The 17,362-nt window shown below is 44.1% G+C and overlaps 1 protein-coding gene across 6 annotated transcripts in view; it reads left to right on the top strand.

Moving 5' to 3' along the window:
- The window catches only part of RABEP1 (rabaptin, RAB GTPase binding effector protein 1), a 90,301-nt gene that overhangs the window by 29,134 nt on the left and 43,805 nt on the right, over positions 1–17,362 (top strand). For 5 of the 6 annotated variants that reach the window (XM_044248869.1, XM_044248871.1, XM_044248868.1 and 2 more), the window contains one exon: positions 5,505–5,633. In XM_044248869.1, the coding sequence (XP_044104804.1) occupies positions 5,505–5,633 (129 nt within the window). Of the gene's footprint in view, positions 1–4,467; positions 4,499–5,504; positions 5,634–17,362 lie in introns of those variants that run through there. The other variant, XM_044248872.1, reaches the window with a different exon arrangement.

Below are 17,362 nucleotides of genomic sequence, written 5' to 3'. Positions count from 1 at the left end.
CGTGCTCTGCCCTGCTTCCTCTCCCCTCCGCGTCCCACACCGCCCCCGTCAGGTTTCCTGTCGTTTCCTGTCTTTAATTCATTTCGACCTTTTTTTTTTTTTTTTTAAAGATTTTATTTATTTATTTGACAGAGAGAGATCACAAGTAGGCAGAAGGCAGGCAGAGAGAGAGAGAGAGAGAGAGAGAGAGAGAGAGGAAAGCAGGCTCTCCGCTCAGCCGAGAGCCCGATGCGGGACTCGATCCCAGGACCCTGGGATCATGACCTGAGCCGAAGGCAGCGGCTTAACCCACTGAGCCACCCAGGCGCCCCGTCATTTCGACCTTTTTGAAGAATCTCTTCCTTAGTACATTTTCCCTCTGAATGAACGTTTGGTGTTTTTTTCTCTCACTTAGTATCTTTCCCGCATTTGTAGTCGCGCCTGCGGCTGCTTCACCCAAACCCACTAACCCTGGGGAGGAAGCAGTTGGGTTTCGTATCTGAGGCCCAGGATCCTAAAGGTGCTCTTTTGTCTGAAGCATTGTGACACCTAATTGCTTTGAGACTTACAAAAAAGAAGAAGAAAGGAGAAATGAGACAAAGTAAGGTTTTTCCACTTGGATTCTCACGAGGATGGGTGCGAAGCCGTTCTGTGACCCGTGGACCGCAGGGGGCTCAGAGCTGCCTCCTCTTGAGTGCAGGGGCAAGGGAGAAGGAGGCAGGTTTTTAACATTGCCGAGGTCGGATAGTTATAGGTGATTGTGTGACGTGAAATGGGGTTATGTGAAGTGAAGTGACAGCTGTCAGTGATACTGCAGATACGGACATGGTGCTCCCCACATGCGCCTCTGCTGGCTCGAGTACTGTGCAAGCGCAGGTGACCCGGTGTGTGTCTGCGTGTGGACCGCCCTCTGCGGGAGGCATCGTTCCTGCCAGCCTCACGCCCCCTGCCCTCTCCCAGCTTTCCCTCTCCTCGGTCTCCTCAGGCCGCTGGGTACTTGCAGGTTTCCTTTTTTTTTTTTTTTTTTTTTCTTAAATTCTACTTTTTTTTTTTTAAAATTAAAGATTTTATTTATTTATTTGACAGAGAGTGAGAGAGCAGAAGCAGGGGGAGCGGCAGGCAGAGAGAGAGAGAGAGAGAATGAAGCAGGCTCCTCGCTGAGCAGAGAGCCCGATGCGGGGCTCGATCCCAGGACCCTGAGATTATGACCTGAGCCGAAGGCAGAGGCTTAACCCACTGAGCCACCCAGGCGTCCCTGCTTTCAGGTTTCTTCATTAGGAGCCTAAACAGAGCATAGCTGAGTGGCTACATTTAGTGTGACAGTGATTGTTTTTGGTAATTCCTAAAAGAAGTTGTACATGGTGAGTTTTTAGAGCACCAGGAGAAGGCAGTTTGCTAGCTGCCACTTTGCCAGTTTGCTAGAAGGCCACTTCTGAAACAAATTAAGAGGTTCTATTTTTTAAGGAAATTCATCTATTCTAACAAATTGTTTATCCTGGGAAAATTAAGTATAGCTTATAAAAAATGATTATTTAGTGTGTCAAAAAATTGAAGACTATTGAGGTTAATCATGTGCAATTTTTATGAGCAGAGACATTGAGACGTAACAGTAAGAAATGGTTGTAATGATTTTTTTAAAAAGATGAAACACTTCCTTACCTTTTAAATTTAAATCTGTGTAATCAGTGTAATTTATAATTGTAGTTACCCTTTGGTTCAGAGAGGCAACCACTCAAGGTAATTTGGCATATTCCTCCCAGTCTTTTTTTTTTTTTTGTATGTATTTTTTTGCATAGCTCATATTTTGGGTGTATAATTTTGTATTTTGTTTTTTTTAATTTAATACAATTTTTTGGCTTGATATTATTCCATTGGGTGGATATTTCCTGCCATACTTAGTAGTTTCATTTTACCCAATGAGACAGAAATGAAGACTTTTGAGTTACAGAAAATGTTGATTCTTTTGTTCTACTGAAGTTATGTGTTTTATTTATTTATTTTAGGTGTTTTCTTGGCTCTTGAACTTCTTGAAACAAAAAGATTCTGGTTGTAATATTTGACTTACACTGCTTTTCTTCTGTTGCTTATGTCTCATCAAACTTAGTAAGAGTTTGGGACTTAGTGGCGCCTGGGTGTCTCAGTGGGCTAAAGCCTCTGCCTTCGGCTCAGGTCATGATCTCAGGGTCCTGGGATCAAGCCCTGCGTTGGGCTCTCTGCTCAGCGGGGAACCGGCTTCCTCCTCTCTCTCTGCCTGCCTCTCTGCCTACCTGTGATCTCTGTCTGTCAAATAAATAAATAAGATCTTAAAAAAAAAAGAGTTTGGGACTTAAAAATATCTTTAAGTTATTACATGTTCTCCCATTTGTATCAGGATTAGGGGAGGAGATACATCTAAGTCATTGGGTCTTTCCTTCAGTTATTTACCATAGTCTTTTTCCTTTTTCATTTCTGGTTGCTTATTTCATACATTTTGAGTAATTGATGTAATAATTTTTCCCTTTGGGTGTCAAGCATTAAAAATAGCCATTGCATAACTTAGTTTTCCCCTTTTTCTTTCTTCTTTCCTTTAAAATTTTTTTTTAGAGTGTGTGCATGCTTGCAAGGGAGGGATGTACAGAGGGAGAGAGACGGACAGAGAATCTTAAGAAACTCCACAGTCAGCGCGGAGCCTGATGTGGGGCTTGATCCCACAACGTGGAGATCATGACCTGTGCCAAAATCAAGGGTCTGATGATGCTCAACCACCTGAGCCACCCAGGATCCCCAAGGTTTTATTTTTATGTAATCTCTACACCCAGTGTGGGGCTTGAACTCAGAACCCTGAGATCAGGAGTTTCACGCTCTTCCAGCCAAGCCAACCAGGCGCCCACTTTTTCTTAGGATCCGGCTGAAGGCACCAACGTGCAGACACGTGGGGTGGTTCAGGGAGGCTGAGATACCAATAGCTCTCACCTGCTGAGTTGTGGAAGGCTGGCTTTCGGACTGACTTTTCATGGTGCTGTGAAGATGCAGGGTCCTAGAGAGGGGTCGGAGCTGGAAGGCTGAAGCGTGGGCACTGAGTCAGGATCACGAGGCTGGAGGGACTTCTGGTCTTCCGTGCCTACGTACAAAGTCACCTGCTTATTCTGCCTTTTTCCTTTATTCGTCAAATAAATACCACTAATTTAATAATAACATTGATCAATTTTTTCCCCCAAATGCCAGGCTAAGTACTTTTAACATGAGCTGTTAGCTAGTTATTGTGAACTTGGTGGTGACCATGCTAGAAAAACAGCATGTGTACTTTGTGTGATGAGCACTATTTTCAGTTTACTTTGTGGTTGGTCGCTAATGCATTAGGATATGGCCATTTGTAAGCTTCTCTGCTGTCTTATGCAAGGGGAATTGATTTTCCAGATACAGCAGTAGAGGCATTCTTTTTTCTTTTTTTTTTTTTTTTTAAACAGTTGTTTTGGCCTTTTTCTTTGTTGTAGATTTGCGGTATGTTAGAAGTACTTCAGATGGATTTAAAATTTTTTAATTAAAACAACAAATGAGAGTAAGGGAGTTGGTGTGTCCTCAAAGGGATCCTGATCCCTGGAACTGAAAACTGTCCCAGAGCTGGAGAGAGGCAGCCAGACTGTGGGTGTGGGCTGCGGCTGCTCTGTGGGCCAGAGCCAGGACCGGCTTGGGAGCTGGAACCACACTTCATTTTGGCTGCAGGGTTGTTTTTTTTTTTGTTTTTTTTTTAAAGACCTATTTGTTTAAGAGAGAGAGCCCATAAGCAGGGGGAGGGGCCAAGGGAGAGGGAGACACGCAGACTCCCCACGGCGCGGAGAGTTAGGTGCTGGGCTACATTCCATGACCCGGAGACCCCAACCTGAGCCGAAATTAAGTCAGACACTTCGCTGACTGAGCCCCCAGGCACCCCTTAGCTGCTATTTTAAAGGCTGTGTTTTAGCTTTTATTACCAATTAGCTTTAGTTCCTAAATGTTGAAAGGTACGACCGTTTTTGTGCGTGTTTTGAGGATGGTAGGAGTGGGGTGGGAGTGTATTTGTTAGGGAAAAGGAAGGACAGAGGGGTCTTGCTTTTTCTTTTCTTTTGCTTCCCCTGAGTCCTTTCTGACCTCAGGCAGTAATCAGTAGCTATCCATAATGTCGGACTGTTAAGGGAAAAGCTTGTTTATTTGACATTTGGGATTTGGGCAGTAAAAATACCAAGAGAAGTAAATAGTGTAGATAGCAAGTTTCCTCCATGATTTCAGATAGGACGTGTGAGATGACTCTTTTTTTTCCCCTCCAGATTCTCCATCCGTCTTTTTCTCCAAAAGTCATCAAATGTTCACATGACTGGATGCTGTTCTTTGCTGTGACCTAGAGGCCCTAGATATGCGCTCCTCAAAATGACGCCTCACCTTTAATAGTGAATGGTGGGGCTCAAACAGCAGGACAGCAGCCCTTCCCCTTCTGCCTGGATTGTAGCCAGACTGTCCGATCTGTAAGACTGGTCTGAAGACGTGGCGATGAACATAGTTTTAGGTGCTGATTTCAGCTCATTACCTTTTATCAGAGGAGTTGTAGAGAACCTTGAAAACCACATGGAAGAAATTAATGAGACCGACTCTGTCTCGCATAGATAAACCACTGCTGCATTTCCCTAGTCTGTCCTGTGTGCTGTAATTGAGGACCCGGTTGGGGGAAGGTAGGGCCTTTAGAGAGAATTTCAGATCATGGTTAAAATTGTAACAAATCGTCATTATCTGGAGTGGCTCATGCTAGAGACCTGGGACCTCCGCTAGCCTTGGGGTTTAGGTGGTGGCATTAGTACCCATTTGTGTCTCTCAGAGGGATTAGGGTTATGGCTTTGTGTCTGGGTTGCTGTTGGGGCAGAGGAAAAGGTGAGGTTGGACTCCCGGACTGCCCTCCTCTTGCTTGAAGCAGAAGAGCCCCTGGGCTCAGGATAGCCACTTCTTTAATCAGCTGCCACGAAATTATGTAGCCCTGAGTGAGACATGTCCCAGTCCCTGACACTCCCACGTGACCATGACTCTACAAATGGGATCATCTGCCAGGAATGGGGGGTTCATACCTAATAGTTCTGTACACGAAAGGGTTTTTGATGATGATTCCAGTATAATGGTGATGAGTCCTTTTGCAGTTGGGAGGATGGTCTAGGCTGGTCTGCCTTTCCCAGTCAGAAAACTGTAAAGTTTTGCTTGTAACGCTTGAGGGAAACCGCAGCTAGCAAGATTGGGCCCGGAATTCCAGTATTTAATAACTCCAGAATAGATCGACGCGCTGTCAGCTACAGAGGGACTTCAGAAGCTCTCTTTTGGGAAATTTGCCTCACGTGATTCTCCATATATATATGCTGTGGTACCTTGTGTGACACATTGGTAGTGTGGGTTATGTCTGATAGAAGCTAAGATTAGAATTTCTAGAATATATTGGATCTTTGGAAGAAGCTTGCTTACTTGTTTCGTTATAGAAATATGTAACTTATAAATAAAAGTTATTACTTGTTAACTAGTATTTTTTTTTCCAGTTTCTCTTCAGCAACGGGTAGCAGAATTGGAAAAAATTAATGCAGAATTTTTACGTGCACAGCAGCAGCTTGAGCAAGAATTTAATCAAAAGAGAGCAAAATTTAAAGAGTTATATTTGGCTAAAGAGGGTAAGTTCCTAAGTCTGTCTCTAACCCCCCATACTAAGACTGCCTTAACGTGTCAAGTTTCTTGGTAGTACAATGTTAATTTTATCATTGAACACACCTTGATTTTATTTGTATTTATGTTGTAAACTGAAAGCCTATTTAGAGCCTAGAGTTAAGAACAGAACTGATAGAGGGGTGCCTGGGTGGCTCAGTGGGTTAAGCCTCTGCCTTCGTCTCAGGTCATGATGTCAGGGTCCTGGGATTGAGCCCCTTGTCGGGCTCTCTGCTCGCGGGGAGCCTGCTTCCCACTCTCTCTGCCTGCCTCTCTGCCTACTTGTGATCTCTGTCTCTCAAATAAATAAATAAAATCTTAAAAAAAAATAAAAAGAATGGAACTGATAGAACACGTTGGAAAATGCAGGATTCAGTCTTTTCCTTATCTTTGAGCTTCACAAGGATACGCGCTGAAGGGAGGCTCCAGCACCCTGGGACACGGGGCTCTCGGTGGTCTTCCCGCCTGAGAGAGAGCCCAGGCCAAGTGGCCTTTGGGTGTTCTACTGAGAGTGTTGCAGACTGTCACATGTTGATGCTTCCTGGAGGGGATCCTGCAGATGATCACTTACTTACCAGCAAAGACCCAGGACTCCAGTGAGGCAGACGCGGTGCTGGGTGCTGGCTGGAGCCGGAGCTGCAGCGCCAGGGTTCTGGAACTCCTAGAACTGGAGCTCGAGGAAGGAGAGAAGGAAGGCTTACAAGACAGATGCGGGAGCGTTTCAAGAGGGCCTGGCCCTGAAGAGTCAGGACAGGCTTACACTTTGGGTGTTGACATAGGAAAATACAGCTGTGACTTCTGCAGCCCCCAGCAGCGGTTCCCAGAGTGTGGTCGCAAAACAGCAGCATCGGGGTCGCAGTCACCTGGGAGGCTTGTTAGAAATGTATGGTTTGGGTCCCGTCTCACGCTTGACCAGCTCAGGGTCCAGCAGCCGGTGTTTTAATTGGGCAACTCAGATGCTGGGTGAAATCCTCCGAGAGCTCATTAGAACACAGTGTGTTGGGGTGGTGCCCAGGAATCTGCATTTCTGATGAGCTCTAGGTATGTGCAGTTTGGGAGCCGCTGCTTGAGACTGGTGATCAGCCAGCTTTGAAGTTCCACTTTGTGGAAGCCCTCCATCAAGTCATCGCGTATACCCTCACACCTTCCCTGAAGGTGATGCTTAAAATGTTTTATTTTAAATTTAAAAAGGTTCAAAAGATACAAATTCTGTATTATTGTCAACACTAAGAATTTAAATTAAAACCTCATGCTCTTAAGCATATCCAGCAGAAGCAATCAGTGATTTAATATCTTTCATCATTCATTTTAAGAAAAATACGTGAATAAGATCTTCAGCAGAAATTTTACATTTTTTCCCCTCCTTGTGTTGGGTTTTCAGTTCTACATCTCCCTCAGAATTTTATTCTAAAAAGTTTTTTTTTTTTTCCCTTGTTTTAGGAACACAGACTTGAGTGTGCATCAGAATTTGACTTTTAGGGTTTGTTAGAACAGAGATTGTGCGTCTCACCCTAGAGCCTGACTCATCGGGTCTGCGGGGTCCTAGAGCTGACACTTCTAGTGAGTTAGCAGGTGGTGCTGACGCTCTTGGTTCAGGGACCACACTTGGGGAGTCATGGGTGGTACTTGATGCTCAAAAGCCTTTTTCAAAGAAAATTTTGTCAGACTTGTCTGCAACAGAAATTGCTTACATATTTCTAATGCACTGACTTTCCGTTACAGTTATTAATACGTGCACTGTTGAACACACTACATACATTCTATACATTTAAAGTATAATAAAGTGTGAAAATTGTTGGAAATGCAGGTACATTACTTATTGGTAATGCAGATACAATTGGATTTTCCTCCCAATTAAGTTGTAACCTCTGTGTGAGTAATATTTACTTGTAGAAAAAGGTAAGTTTCGGGTTTTAAAAAAAAATATTTATTTGAGAGAGAGAGCACTAGTGGGAGTAGAGGAGGTTAGAGGGAGAGGGAGAGAGAGAAACCCAAGCAGACTCCCTGCCGAGTGCAGAGCCCAACACAGGGCTTGATCGCAGGACCCTGGGATCATGACCTGAGTCAAAGGCAGATGCCTAACAGACTGAGCCCCCCAGGTGCCTCCAGGTTGTTGTTTTTTTTTTTTTTTTTAAATAAAGATGAGTGCTGAGAACCCTTAGTCTTATAAATAAGTATATGGAAATAAAAGGTTTATTTTATTTTAGGATTTTATTTATTTATTTGAGAGAGGGAGAGAATGAGCATGAACAGGACAAGGGCAGAGGGAAAGGGAGAAGCAGGCTCCCCGCTGAGCAGAGAGCCCGATGTGGGGTTCCATCCCAGGACCCTGAGATCATGACCTGAGCCGAAGGCAGACAGTTTTTCACTGGCCGAGCCCCCCAAGCACCCTAGAAGGTTTATTTTATAGTGATGATTATTCCATTCTCTTACGGTCTCTCTGAATTACATGTTAAGTCACATAGTCCTCAGCTTCAAAAGTACTTCTCGTCTGTCAGCCAGCAGCTCGCTCGGGCTTCCTTCAGTATTGTTGGAAGTGGACTTCACAGTTGCCTGACCTGCCGCAGGCCTGTTACCCAGTCGTTAGCAGTGTGTTTTTCCATTGCTTCACATTGTCCCTTTGGTTGGACACGGGAGAGGAGGTTATTCATGGGGCGGTGACCCACAGTGCGGGGCGGGCGGAAGGCCGTGTCTTGTTACATGGGAGAGCGCTGTTGAGGGAAGGGAGGTGGGCAGGGGACTCTGCCCTCATACTCTGCAGGGGTCTGTGTGCTCCACTGAGGACCCTGCCCCGTGGGTTCCCTGCAGGTTATAGGTGGCCGCACTTGGAGGGGTCAGGAAAGATTGTAAGTGGTTGTGCGCAGCAGGTGTCGAGAGCACAGTGGGACGCAGCGGCGCAGGACACCTGGTAAGGCTCAGCTGAGCAGAGTCATGGGGACGGACTGGTTTGTGTCGGTGACACAGCCAGGTGTGTGCGTGGAGGTGAGATAGAAAATGCATCTTTTGCTGTGAACTGTGTTCAGACAAGCTTGAGAGCTGTGTAGGCCTCACGGAGTGCATCTAGCACAGCATAGGCTTGCTGCTTGTTGCGGGGTGCGGCTGCCTCCCTCCTCGATCTAGTTCCTTCGAGGCCCACAGGGAGGGAACGCTGGCACTCCTGTCTGGGCACGGCACACGGTGCAAGTCACTGCGGAGGCTGGGGTGACTGAGTTACGGTTTTATCTCCAAAAAAGTATGGTCTTCAGGAGCAGATCGTGTGTTTGCAGAGTCATCGTTTGAACGTATATTGAGCGTCATGAGAAGTTCTGTCTGGTTCTTCCGTGTGTCTCTGTGACTTCGTTAATGCTCCCTGAGAAAAATTGTTCCAGCCTCGAACTGAGGAGGCACCACTTTGAACGGCGCAGTGGTGTGTCCTTGTCGGGGGACCTGTGGTACCTTTCATGTCTGTGCGCAGCGGCACGTGGCTTGCCTCTGGTGACCGGTAAGCGCGCTGCCGCCCTAGCCGGGGTGTCCCGTCCCCTTCTCCGCGGTCCCCAGCAGCCCTTCCTATGCTCGCTCTTTTGGTCTGGCTTACTCTGTAAACTCGTTAGTCTTGCCCCAAGTTTGTTCATTTTGTTTTCTGGTTTCCTCTGTCCCCAAATAAAGCTGTTAGGGTTTCCTTTGTTTTCTTATTTTCTGCTTTTAAATTATAAAATGGACTTTCCTGTAAGGTTCTTCAGAACGGAAAATGACCAAGTACCTCTCATTTCTGAAATACGTGATCATTTGCGGTTTTCAGTCTCTGATCCAGACAGCTTGAACTGTGGGTTCGTTCAGAAAACAGTGTGGGTATGTCAAGTTACTGTGAGGACACCGAGACCTAGTAAATAATCTGTGCGCATGGTTGTATCTGCATTGTCTGGAGTTCCTGGCAAACTTCAGCTGGCCGTGGAGGGGACATCACTTTTCACAAAAGCTCAGAAGAAATAATGTGACCCCTTTTGAGAGTTTTTGGTGTCATTTCTAAAGAAAATGCATAGTCTGTAAAAGGTAAATGTTGATTCGGTTTCAGTCCTGGCCATTTCCCTATGTCATAATGAAAATAAAAACGTATGGCTGTCCCCTAAAGCGGCAGCTTCTGGTACTGCATCTGCTGCAAATGTGAACCTGGTCTTCGTGGTCACAGATGGCGGCAGCGTAAGTCATGGGTTTGACGTGTTCAGCACATCTTCAGCGTCCGGCAGACCGGGTTAAGGTGACTCTGGAAGTCCAGACATCTGTATTTGTCCCAATAGCAGCAGCGTTTGCTTTGATGTCGTAATAGCTGCACTCTCGTGTTTGGAGAAGGGCCAGCGGAGAAGTACGGACAGTATGAGGAAGGCTGCTGAAAGAGGTTAGGACTTCGGACTTCCCTCAGCTGCCCCTTCCGACCTTGGTACCTGCCCTTTTCTCAGCCGACTTCAACTGGGAATGTTCGTGTTTCTGAAAGCTCTGTTGCTTTTCCACTGAACTTGAAGAAAAAGCATTCAGCTCTGAAAAGAAGTATGTGATTTGGCTTTCTGGATTCACCAACCTCAGTATACAGCTTGGCACTATGCCAGGGTTCGGTTTTGGAAATCCTCAGTCTTGGGCAGTAAGAGAAGCTCTGTTATGTGAAGCAGCAAACAGAAGGCCAGAGAGTTCGGAGTTTGAAGCAAAATAGTAGAGCTATAACACATATTCATCACCAGAAGACAGATTTTCTAGGGCTGTTGGGAAGGACTTTATCTGTGGGCCTAGTTTCTATAAAGCCCGGGCACTGACCAATCAGAGTTTCAGTAGTTCTGTGCCAGGTTAAGGAAGATGTTTGTGGTTCAGGCGCTGTGACCTTACACTGAGATACGGAAATAAATCTAGGTATATTAAATAAAATTAAAAGCCATTAGAAATCTTAGAAACAACAAATAAATGGAAATAAGGTAAATAGATGGTTTAAACTGTAGATAAGACACAGAGATTTCAGTGAATTAGAAAAGGGTATTTGGGAGTTCCTCTTCTCAGTGAGACAGAGTGAGAAGGATCAAAGGGCAGCAGACATAGAGGCTCCAGTGAGTCTCTAACATGTTTCTAGAAAGAGTTGTGGGACTCCTGGGGGCTCAGTCATTAAGGGTCTGCCTTCTGCTATGGTCATGATCCCAGGGTCCTGGGATGTAGCCCCACATCAGACTCCTTGCTCAGTGGGAAGCCTGCTTCTCCCTCTCCCACTCTCCCTGCCTGTGCCCCCTCTCTCACTGTGTCACTCTCTGTCAAATGAATAAAATCTTAAAAAATAGTAATAATAAAATAAGAGTTTCAGGAGAAGAAGAGAAGGGTTAAAATATTTGAGGCAATACTAACTGAGGTTTTTCAGGGATTAAGAAAAAAAGTGAGTCCCTAACATAAATACTGAGTACCAAGTAGATATATAATAGTAAATTCTTATTCTGACATATCCTAAGCTGTAGAACAGTAAAGCTGTAGAATAGTAAATTCTACTGTAAGTAGATAAGTAAAGTAAATAAATAAAGTAGATAAGTAAATAAGCTGTAGAATGGTAAATTCTTATTTTGACATATCATAAGCTATAGAACACCAAGAATGAAAAGAAAATATGGAAGGCTAATAGAAGAAACAGGTTATTGGGAGATGCCACATAAACAAAATCGATTACAGGAGACAAATATCTTCAAGGTGCAGAGAAAAGTAAGTCTCAACCTCAAATTTTATATGTAGCTGAGTTATTCGAGAATGAGAGGACAGGGACGCCTGGGGGGCTCAGTGGGTTAAGCCTCTGCCTTCGGCTCCGGTCATGATGTCAGGGTCCTGGGATGGAGCCCCGCATCCGGCTCTGCTCGGCGGGGAGCCTGCTTCCCCCCTTCTCTGCCTACTTGTGATTCTCTGTCAAATAAATAAATAAAATCTTAAAAAAAAAAATGAGAGCACAATAGGTATTTTAGGTAAATGGAAACTAAGAGCACTTACAGCCACATGAATCCCGGAAGAACCAGTAGAGACGGCATTTGCAAGAAGAGTAAATGCAGGGAGAATATAGGGTAGAAGAAACAATACCAGCCTAGAAACAGTAAGTCTGACTGTAAAAATCAGAACCAAAAAACTTCATAGCTCATGTTAGGTTTTAAAAGAAGAAATTGAAACAAATGAAACAGTAAGAACAGATTGGGGCCTATGGCAAAACACATTGAAGGAATGTAGAAAGCTATCTCATAATGAGACAATCTACCGAGAAGATACAGCCATCACTGGGGTGCCTGGGGGGCTCAGTCGGTTAAGCGTCTGCCTTCAGCTCAGGTCACGATCCCGGGGTCTGGGGATCCCGGGATTGAGCTGTGCATTGGGCTCCTTGCTCCGCAGGAATTCTGCCTCTCCCTCTGTTTTTCCCCCTGGCTTGTGCGCTCGCTCGCTCCCTCTCTCATTCATTCTGTCTCTCTCAAATAAAAGTCCTAAAAAAAAAAAAAAAGACAATCATGAACTTGTATGCACCCAATGAAATCCCCATGACAGGCCATGTAAAACAAAAGGTTGATAGAATTAAAGGAAGACATCAACAGGCGCACAGGAAGGAGTTATTTAACATTGTATCGATTGCTAGATCAAGCAATAGGTAAGATGTAATAGCTTTGAGCAACAGAATTTTTAAAAGCTTGATGAATTCTGTACCCAAGGAACCAAAAAATGTTCATTCCTTTTATATTTCTTTTATATTCATATTATATTTTATATATAAAATATATTTACATATTTTATAATATATAAAATATATATTTTATAATATATATAAAGTGTAATATTTTATAATCCTTTTATATTCATAAGGAACACCAAAAAAATGGTCTGTGTACATATATCTCAAGAACTCAACGTAGTAAAAAAAATAAGACTACTTATGTTTTCTTATGTAATTCTATTAAAGATTTTAAACAGTAATGTAAGTGTTTTTTTAAAAGTTTGGGAACTAAGAATTCATTCCTCTTGGTCTTAAGTTAAAGAGGAAATCACAATGGAGATCACAATATCTGAGAATATGGTAAAGATACTTGTGGAAAGCAGCTAAAACAATACTTAGAGAATAAGCTTTTAACTTTAAAAGCATTTATTAAAATTAAATAATTAAAAGACAGTGAGAGATTGAAAAGTAAATGATCTGGGTTCCCTGGGTGGCTCAGTCAGTTAAGCGTCTGCCTCCAGCTCAGGTCATGATCCCAGGGTGCTGGGATCGAGCCCTACATTGGCTCCTTGCTTAGTGGGGAGCCTACTTCTCCCTCTTCCTCTCCCTCTGCTGCTCCCACTGCTTGTGCTTGCTCTCTCTGTCAAATAAATAAAATCTTTAAAAAGAAAAAGAAATGATTTAAGTGTTTAGCTCTGGAAACTAGAAAAAGAGTGAACATAAAGAAAGAAGAAAAAATTAGAAAATGATGAAATGGAAAGCAAAGTTAGTAGTTAAGAAGCTCAATAAAATCAAAAGCTCATCTTTTGGAAAAAAAAATAAGACAATTACTGATGGAGTATAACTGTAAAAGCATAAGAACACTGTGTATGTCTGTGCCAAAAGTCTTGGATATTTAGTTGAATAGTATCCCAGGATATATGAATTACCAAAATCACCTCAAATAGAAAACTTGAATAAAGCATAACCGTAAGAAAAACTGAGTCAATAAACAATTCTTATTTATAAAAGATGCCACAGGCACAGGGAAATTTTGTTAAATGCACAAGGAATATTTGTTTCTTTTATATGCTATGTCAGAAACAAAAAGAGAGCCATCCATTTCATCTTGTGGAATTAGGCTAACCCCGATACCTAACCAAGAAGCAGAGATCCTAGCATACAAATAAACCAATCTCATTTATGACCACAGAGTTTAAAACCCTAAATAAAATTGACTTCAGGGGAAGAAGGAGCTGGAGGGGAACCTATGGACTGAGAGAGAGAGCATATCATATGTTGAAGCATTTATGGACCTTATTGGAATTTGACTCAAAGGGCTGAACTGTTAAAAAATTCAGACAGCAGGACTTCGCGGCACTGGTGGCATGTTTGTGGCATTCAGATGTGGTCATGGTTTTCAGCCGTGAAGATGATCTTTCCAAAGTGAAACTAGCCAGAAAGAGACAAGTAACATATGATTCCACTTACAGGAGGAGGATGGACGGGAATCCACTGGAAGCCTGTTTGAGCAGTTACCAGAGTTCAGCAGGGCTGCAGGGTACACGATCAGTACACAGAATGCAATTGTATTTCTTCTTCTACAGTTTTGAGTTCAGTTCCAGTTAGCGAATGTGCCGTGTAATGCTAGTTGTGAGTGTGCAGTGTGTTGGCTCAGCACTGTGCTACGCTGCCAGGCACCCATCGCAAGTGCACGCCGGAATCTCCACCACCTGTTTCACCCAACATCCTCCCCCCGTAACCTGCTCTCTGTAGTTAAGGGTCTGTTCTGTGGTTTTCCTCTCTTTTTTCCTTTTTTTTTTTTAGTGGAGCCCAACATGGACTTGAACTTACCCCAAGGTCAAGACCTGAGCCTAGACTGAGTCACACGCTTAACCAGCTGAGCCACCCAGGCGCCTCATTTGTTTTGTTTCTTAAATTCTACATACGAGTGAAGTCGGATGGTATTTGTCTTTCTCTGACGGACTTGCTTTGCCTTATTGTCTGTAACTCAGCCATGTCTTCGCAAATGGCAAGATTTCTTTCCTTTTTATGGCCAAGTAATATTCCATCTCTCTCTCTCTCTCTCTCTCTCTCTCTCTCTCACACACACACACACACACACACACCATATCTTCTTTACCCATTCATCATCTGATGGACATGTGGGCTGTTTCCATAATTTGGCTGTTGTAGAGAATGCTAATGTACACATGGGGTACGTGTATCCCTCGGAATCAGTATTTTGCAACTTCGGGTAAACCCCTAGTAGCGCAGTTGCTGGGTCCTCGGGTAGTCCTGCTTTTAACTTGTCCAGAGCAGCTGCACCAGTTTGCTTTCCCAGCAGCAGTGCAGGAGGGTCCCCCTCTTCTTCCCATCCTCGCCAGCATCCGTGGTTTCTTATGTTGATCTTCGACGTTTCGACGGGCGGGAGGTGGTACCTCCTTGTAGTTTTGTTTGCACATCCCTGCTGACCAGTGATGTTGGGCATCTTGTCGTGTGTGCGTTGGCCATCAAGACGTGTTCCTTGGAGAAATCACTATTCATTCTTCTGCCCATGTATTAACTGGATTATTCATGTTTTGGGTGTTGAGTTATATAAATTCTTTATAGATTTGGGTCACTGACCCTTTATTAGATATGTCATTTACAAACATCTTCTCCCATTCTGTAGGTTGCCTTTTAAGTTTTATTGATTGTTTCCTTTGCTGTGCAGAAGCTTTCTATTTTGCTTAGCCCCAATAGTTTATTTTTGCTTTTGTTCTCCCTTGCATCAAAAGACTTACCTAGAAAGAATCTGCTACAGCAATGTCAAAGAAGTTACTGCCTGTGTCCTTCACTATGATTTTCATGGTTTCAGGTCTCACATTTAGGTCTTTGGTCTATTTTTTAATTTGTTTTTGTGTATGGTGTAAGAAAGTGGTCCAGTTTCATTCTTCTGCACGTGCCTGTCCAATTTTTCCAACACTCTTGGTTGAAGAGATCTTCTTTTCCCCATTAGATGTTCTTTCCTGCTTTGTCAAAGATTAATACACCTGTGGGTTCAAATTGATTGTATTTCTATACACTTGCAATGAATAATCTGAAAGTGGAACTAAGGAAATAATTCTGTTTACAGTAGCATCAAAATTTGTGATATATTTAGGAAGAAATATAACAAAATAATTGTAAAACTTTGAAAACTACAAAATGGTGTTGAAAAAATTGAAAGTGATCTAAATAATTGGAAAAACATTCTATGTTCATATATCAGAAGACTTAGTATTGACCCTCGATGGGTGTACAGATTTTTTTTTTTAAGATTTTATTTATTTTTCAGAGAGAGAGAGGGAGAGCGAGCGAGCACAGGCAGACAGAATGGCAGGCAGAGGCAGAGGGAGAAGCAGGCTCTCCGCTGAGCCCGATGTGGGACTCGATCCCAGGACGCTGGGATCATGACCTGAGCCGAAGGCAGCTGCTTAACCAACTGAGCCACCCAGGCGTCCCGGGTGTACAGATTTAATGCAGTGTCTTCCATCATCTCAATTGCCTTTCTGATAGACGTGGACAAGCTGATCCTCCACATTATTCAACCATGTTAGGGATCCAGAATAGCCAAAACGTTCTTGGAAAACAAGAACAAAGTTGGAGGACTCACTTAGCCCGGTTTCAGAACTGGCTACGAAGCGGTAGTGGTCGAGACAGTGTGGTGCTGGCACAGGTGTAAGTAGTAGCTCCTCGGGGTAGAGCTGGGATCCAGACACTAACCTCCTCCTGCGCATGGTCAGCCCACTGTGTGCAAGACGACGGAACGGCTCACATGGGGAAGAACCATCTTTCCAGTAGACTGTGCCGAGACATCTCGGTATCCCGGTGTACACAGATCCACTTGGAGTGTGTCAAGGACCAAGGTTTAAAAGACAGACTGTAAAACTCTTACAGGAAAACCTAGGGATCCATCCGTGCAACCTTGGAATGGAGCAGCGCCGTCTCCGGTAACGCTGCGAACCGGGGCAACCAGTAAGGAAGCAGACAGAGTGCGCTTCATCAGAGTTAAATGCTTTTGTGTTTCCAAGGGCACTGTTAGGGAAGTGAAAAGACAGCCCACTGGATGGGAGACATTTTTGCAAATACTGTATCAGATGAGGGAGTTTTATCTCTATATATCAGGAACCTTTACAGCTAAGGAATACAAAGACAACCCAGTGGAAAATGGTCAACAGACACTGGTCTGTTGACATTGACATTGACATTTGACAGACAGTGGTCGGTAGAGGTTTCTCCAGAGAGGTCGCCCGGGTGGCTGACACACACACAATTAAGATGCTCAGTGTTCTGGGGCACCTGGGTGGCTCAGGGGTTAAAGCCTCTGCCTTTGGCTCAGGTCATGATCCCAGGGTCCTGGGATTGAGCCCCACATCGGGCTCTCTGCTCAGCAGGGAGCCTGCTTCCTCCTCTCTCTCTGCCTGCCTCTCTGCCTACTTGTGATCTCTGTCTGTCAAATAAATAAATAAAAATCTTAAAAAAAAAAAAAGATGCTCATTGTTCTTAAGATCAGAGAAGCGCACATTAGAGTTACGGTGAGATGCCGCTTCATGCCCCAGGATGCCCGTGTCCAGTCCAGTAATAATAGGTGTGGACGAGGATGCGGAGAACCGAGTGTCCTCACACACTACCAGCAGGATTGTTAAATGGCCCAGAGGTACAGAAAAGAGTCTTCCAGTTCTTAATGTGGCGACACAGTTACCACATGACCCAGAATTTCACCTGTAGCTTTATACACAGGAGAGGAAACATGCAGCAGCATTATTCAGAAGAGCCAAATGCAGGGAACAGCCCGGATGGCACCTGATGAACAGACATATTATTTTTATTATTCCTGCATAAAAAGGAATGAAGTCCTGTTGCTACCGCGGGGTTGAGCTTTGAAAGCGTCATGCCGAGTGACGAGCAAGTCACAGAGGGTCATGTATGATTACATTTCTGTGAAATGGCCAGGGTGTGTAGATGGTTGACAAGGGTGGAAAGTCCATTAGTGGTTCCTTGATACTGGAGGGT

Source organism: Neovison vison, chromosome 5, assembly GCF_020171115.1.
Source record: "Neovison vison isolate M4711 chromosome 5, ASM_NN_V1, whole genome shotgun sequence".
Taxonomy (NCBI): domain Eukaryota; kingdom Metazoa; phylum Chordata; class Mammalia; order Carnivora; family Mustelidae; genus Neogale; species Neogale vison.
This window is presented reverse-complemented; position numbering and strand designations above follow the sequence as displayed.